Source organism: Rhinoderma darwinii, chromosome 1 (genome assembly GCF_050947455.1).
Source record: "Rhinoderma darwinii isolate aRhiDar2 chromosome 1, aRhiDar2.hap1, whole genome shotgun sequence".
Classification (NCBI taxonomy): domain Eukaryota; kingdom Metazoa; phylum Chordata; class Amphibia; order Anura; family Rhinodermatidae; genus Rhinoderma; species Rhinoderma darwinii.
In genome coordinates, this window is record NC_134687.1 from 354,588,957 (window position 1) to 354,595,368 (window position 6,412).

Genomic DNA, 6,412 nt, shown 5'->3' on the forward strand with positions numbered 1-6,412 from the left:
AAATGCTGACTACACCCCTAGATGAATGCCTTGTGCGTTGTAGTTTACAAAATTGTGTCTTTGTTTTGGCATCACAAGACCTCTTCAAATCTGACATGGCTCCTAAAATATAATCTAATAGAAAGGAGGCCCCAAAAGTGACCTCATTTTGGCCTTACTAGGTGCTCCTTTGCTTCTGAGGCCGGTGTTTCAGTCCATTAGCACACTAGGGCCACATGTGGGATATTTCTAAAAACTGCAGAGTCTGGGCAATAAATATTGAGTTGCGTTTCTCTAGTAAAACCTTCAAAAAAATAAATAAATTTGTAAATGTCACCCCTAATTTACTTTAATTCTTGTGAAACGCCTAAAGGGTTAAGAACTTTACAAGCCCCCATAAATCACCCCATTTTAAAAACTGCACCCCTAATAGTATTAAAAACAGGATTTAGAAAGTATGGGCCCCTCAAAGCCACTTCACAACTGAACTTAACTGGTCCCTGTAAAAAAACGCTTTGGAAATTTTCTTAAAAGTTTAGCAGGAAATTTCTTACATTTTCAAGTCTTGTAATGTCCTAGAAAAATAAAAGGTTTAAAAAAAAAACGATGCCAATCTAAAGAAAGTAGACCTATGGGAAATAACTAGCAACTATTTTGTGTGGTATAACTATCCGTTTTACAAGTCGATACATTTTAAATTTGGAAAAATGCTTATCTTTGCAATTTTTCGCCAAATATTGATGGTGGTCACAATTAAATACTGCATATATCGACCAAATTTTACCAGTAACACAAAGTTCAATGTGTGATGAGAAAACAATCTCAGAATCACTTGAATAGGTAAAAGCATTCCAAAGTTATTACCACATAAAGTGACACGGCCTTATTTTTCAAATCTGACCTGTCAGGAAGGTCAAGAGGCTGCAGCGAGAAGGGGTTAAATTGAAAGGCTCATGTGGAAAGCTGCATACACACAAAGATATTTCAATCTATAGGAACAATTTTTCCCATGGAAAATCTTTATCGTGCAAAGTCCTGTTCATTTGTAGTTCCCCACATGTATTTTCATGGATGATCGTAAACTAGACAGTACAATTGCAGCATTTCATTCAGAATTTATTATTTTAATTAACATACAATACGGTTCATGATCATAAAATGTTCATTAACATTCATGTGGCCCACTTTAAAGAGGCTCTGTCACCAGATTATCAAATCCCTATCTCCTATTGCATGTGATCGGCGCTGCAATGTAGATAACAGTAACGTTTTTTTGTTTTTTTTTAAACACGATCATTTTTGGCCAAGTTATTAGCAATTTTATATTTATGCAAATGAGCCTTTCTAATGGACAACTGGGCGTGTTTTCTCTTATTTCCAACTGGGCGTGTATTGTGTTTGTAACATCTGGGCGTGTTTACTTGTTTTACTAGCTGGGCTTTGTGAATAGAAGTGTTTGTCAGCATCATACACTTCTATTCACAACGCCCAGCTAGTAAAAAAAAGTAAACACACCCAGATGTTACAAACACAATACACGCCCATGATATTTATATCATGCAGACCCATAGAATAAAGGTAACCTGTTATTTACGCCGCATATATGCATCCAAAAATGGTGCAATTGAAAAATATAACTCGTCCTGCAAAAAAACAAGCCCTTATACGACTATGTAGACGGAATAAAAAAAAGTTGACTCTTGGAATACGACAATGACCAAGGATTATTTTTGGGTTTTTTCACTAAGGCCAAAAAAGGCCTGGTCGTTAAGGGGTTAAGCTCCATATCTGTGAAAAACTGCAATATTTTCAATACCACATTCACGGAGTATTGGCAAGACCTCAAAATTGTATTTTATTTTCCAGATACAAAAGCCGTTAATGGTGGTCGGGAAACACAGGATCGAGACAGTAGTGAAGAAAATCAAGATAAGGAGGACAAAAATACTAAACGGTAAGAAACCGTTTTCAGCTAAAAAAAAATTGGCTGCTGCGAAAGTGTGTGTGAATGAAGGGGCCATTTACACTGGCTTAGTCCCCAGTCACAGCTGCTAGCACGGATACTGGCTTGCCCCCCACCGATCAAATATTGGCCTATTCGAAAGGTAGGCTATCCATTACGTGCGTCCTGGTACAGGGGGGGTGGTGATTGGCGTGCACACGTGCTGAGCACGTACCCTATGCTGCGGGTGTCAGCTGTGTTTTACAGCCAACACCCAGGACTAATAGCCAGGATAAGCGATCGCGCTGTTCCTGGCTGTTTAACCCCTCAAATGCTGCAGTCAATCGCGTCCGCAGCATCTGACTCGTTAAAAAGAGGGAGGCTGCCCCCTCCGATAGCTCATCACCCCCCCCCCTTTCCGCAACGAGATCGGGGTGTGACAATGGTTGTTATGGCAGCCCAGGAGCCTAATGAAGGCCTCAAGGGCTGCGTTCACTCTGCCTCTGTTAGGCACTGCCTAACAGATGCCTGTAAAAATGACGATATACTTCAATACATTAGTATTGCAGTATATTGTACCACCGATCTAACGATCGGTGGTTCAAGTCCCCTAGGGGGACTAATAAAATGTGTAAAAAAGTGATAGAAGGTTTTAGTAGTGCAAAAAAATAAAACGTTCAAAAAACGCCCATTTTTCCTCTAAAGTAATGTAAAAAGTAAACAAAATTGGTATTACTGCGTCCGTAAAAGTCTGAAGTACTACAGTATAGCGTTATTTAACGCATCTGGTGAACGCCATAAAAATCACCTTAGCTCCCGAAAAAAAATGTAATAAGAGATCAAAAAGTCATATGTAACAACAAATAGTGCCAATAGAAACTACAGCTCGTCCCGCAAAAAATAAACCCTGATACCGCTCAATGCACGGAAAAATAAAGAAGTTACGGCTCTCAGAATGTGGTGAAACAAAACAATATTTTTATTTTTTTTATTTTTAAGTAGTAAAATATAAAAAAAAATATCTATATATAAATTTTGAAATCGCCGTAATCTTATTGAGCCACAGAATAAAGTTAAGTTGTTGTTTTTACCACACAGTGAAAGACTTAAAAACGGAACCCAAAAGATAGTGGAGTAATTCCAATTTCAGCCCGCAAATTCTTTTTCAGCTTCAGAGTACATTATATGGTACTTTTAAATGTTACCAATAGAAACTACAACTCCTCCCGCAAAATATAAGCCCTCACATCACTCTATTGACTGAAAAATAAAGACGTTATGGCTCTTGGAATGCGGGAAGTGAAAAATGAAAATTAAAAATCCATGTCCTTAAGGGGTTAATTCTGTAAAAAAAAAAAAAAAAACCTTAACCTTTTATAAGCAACAGTTCATTTTAAGACTTTGACCAGTTATACTATTGGGGCACATTCCCATTTGTGTTAAACACCAAAGTCATAACTTAAACACCAATGTGAACATTCAATGTTCAATGACACAAACATTTTCAAAATAAAATGTTAGTTTTTTTTATTGAGACATGATAAAAAAATACTAGTAGCATCAAAGTAAGATGTAAGAGTCCACACAGTAAAGAAGTACTGCGTGGGCTACTGGCCATAACATCTATACCATAGTATAATACATTGTAGATAATCCGCAATGGTAAGTCCGGAAACAAGTTTAGAACTAATGAGACTGACCATCATAGTAGATAGCCCGTAATGGAAAGGTAACCAGAGAATGAAAAACAATTCACAAACCATGCAGATACACAACGAGGTAAAGAGTAGCGATGTGCCAGGAGCCCACTTACACCCAACGTGTTTTGCCACCAGGCTTCGTCAGAGGGAAAGATGATGGTTCAAGGGAAAAGTAAGGTATATACATGTGTTTAATTAAACGAAGATTATTAGATTTACCTGAGGCATGGTTAGAGCGATCGTGATTACAGACTGGAAATGTTCTAATTAGAAGCGGTCAAACCACATGACCAATAAAGAACATTGTAGGAGCAGTGAGACAGGCCGTAAATGTAAAAGCCACAAGGATTGGATGAGGTAAGTATCAATCAAGTGCTATGACCATAAGAAGGGCAATGAAAAAAACCCTTGCATACTGCATCTGGTATGGGAATAAAACGGAAGAGCATCTTTGAGGTAAACCTAAGTAATTGGTCGGGCAGTACATCCATCAATGACAAAGGGCGGTGACTAAAACATATCGTACGACAAGTGGGAGGGAGTGAAATAACTCCGTGTCGAACGGGGCATGCGCAGATGCTGCTATTTTGTATTTTTTTACCATGTCTCAATAAAAAACTTTTATTTTGAAAATGTTTGGGTGATTTTAACACTGAACGTTCACATTGGTGTTTGACTTTAGTTTTACTCTTCTATTTTTGAATCCTGTATTTTTATTTCTGTTTGACGGCCGATGTGTGATTTTTACATACACAGGTCATGCTTACAATCAATAAAATATCACCGTAGTCCATCTGGACTAGTGACAAACTCACATGTTCAATAATCTTGCACTGGCCACACCTGATTTTACACAGAAAAATAATCACGTTCCAGAGTAAAGTTGGATTGCAACCAGTCCGGAAATAACTCTTCCAGAGGCTGTGGCAGCATTTACTATAACTATAGAAGTAAAAAGCGACCAAACTACTTCCATTCTTACGTAAAACTCCATATCTTGAATGCAGCAGTTTATGGTCAAGGTTCAAATGTGGTGGATTTTCAAAGGGTCAAATCCATGGCAAAATCTGCAGTGGAATCTGAACTAAATTTTTGTAAGTATTTTTAAATTTTGCCATTTGCATCAGGTCGCTTGCCTTGGACCACCGAGCTGACCCCTAACTATTCATTTTCACCATTCGTTGAAAGCGGAAGTGCGAGGGGCGTAGCAGAGTGGCCCACAGGCTGCGATTCATAACAACGCCATTAATAAAGCCCCTGAACTAAGTGCAGTTACTGGCTGGTAACTATATGTTTATGTACTACTCGGGCATGGTTTATACTGCGTTATCAAAACTATAGACGAATTACAGAAAACTGACAACTCCTATTAGGGCATTTCAACAAAAATTTATGAGCGAACATCAATCCCAAAATAATTTGAAGTATTCTTAATTTAACTTCTTATTCAGTATTGATTGTTCACAGTGTTTACTGTATTTACCCGAGCAAAGACATGCTGAATTTGTTTCCCTTTTATCTCTTTTCTGTGCTCAGTACTGAGATCGGGAAGCACACCAGCGACGACTCTGCCTCTGACAACTAGTGGAGGAAGAAGATTCACCCTTTTTGGGAGAAGTTTTGTGACAGTTTGAAAACTGACGATTTTAGACTGCTCAGTGTTTTAAATTCTTTTGTATCTGCAGTATTTTGGTGTTTGAAATGAAAGACATTGTTCAATGGAGGCAAAACACTATTTTATGTGAGTTTTTAGCCATAACGGTATTTCAGTTATTCTAATAGTTTCTTCAGTGAAGCTGCCTTCCTGGAACTTTCTGCTTGCAGAGTATTTAGGTACCGCACACTTAATCCATTCCATACCATGACTTACTGCGGTTTTTTTGACACTGTCTCTAATGTTGCTGATGTAAGATATGAACTCAATTCTGATTTATGCCGCTGGACACATTAAAAGCTACAAATCTTTTCAGAAAGAGTAAATCAATCTTTTGCTCATGCTCTTTCAACGGTAGATCAATTACATCATAAGAGAACCAAGCAAAGCAGATTTTCACTTAACATATTGGCACAATAAGGACACTTTCTGGATATAAGAAGGCACCTGGTACCACCACAAAAACGCAAGAAGATCCATCCAAAAAAATGTTAACTGCTACTTACATTCTATTTTTATTCAAAGCTATTGTTAGTAGTTCCAAATTATTTTGCTTCCAAAGAGATTTACAGTAACCTTCTACTAATCGGCATATATGTGATCAGAGGATTTCTAGATTGTCATCATTGATGAACATACAAAATGGGAGGGTGGAGGAGTAGGTTATGCCTCGATTCCAGCTGCCCCAAAGTATGTATGCAGAGCCCTACTTTACACACGTTCAATCTGTTTACTTGCAGGATTTTACATTTTCTTTCTTGTCACGGTCTTCTTTTTGGTTTACGGTCTTTTTAATTGTGCGATGTCTTAAGATTCTAACTTCTTTTATGGTCCATATTCTAATAGTTACTATACAAAATTCAATTAATTCTGGAATATAAGGTGTCATATTAAAAGGTTTACTACACATTAAAAAAAATTGATGGGCTCCGGATTCTTCTGATTTGTCTGCTGCCCTTCAGGTTGTTTCTATTCAATACAACAAGAATTTTTGCATATACAGATGTAATCTTACAACCCTACAAGAATAAACTTGCATATTAAAGGGGTTTCCCAGCTTCTGACAACTGATGACCTATCCACCAGATAGGTCATCAGTACATGATCTGTGTGGGTCCGACACCCGGGCCCCGCACA

At 37.8% G+C, this 6,412-nt stretch overlaps 1 protein-coding gene across 3 annotated transcripts in view; it reads left to right on the forward strand.

Annotated features, from left to right (window-relative positions):
* PSIP1 (PC4 and SRSF1 interacting protein 1) overlaps nt 1–6,021 on the forward strand; it is a 184,845-nt gene extending 178,824 nt beyond the window's left edge. For all 3 annotated transcript variants that reach the window (XM_075826692.1, XM_075826707.1, XM_075826698.1), the window contains 2 exons: nt 1,846–1,933; nt 5,158–6,021. In XM_075826692.1, coding sequence (XP_075682807.1) covers nt 1,846–1,933; nt 5,158–5,206 — 137 coding nt within the window. In that variant the 3' untranslated portion in view covers nt 5,207–6,021. The remainder of the gene's footprint in view (nt 1–1,845; nt 1,934–5,157) is intronic.
* Nucleotides 6,022–6,412: the final 391 nt, after the last annotated feature.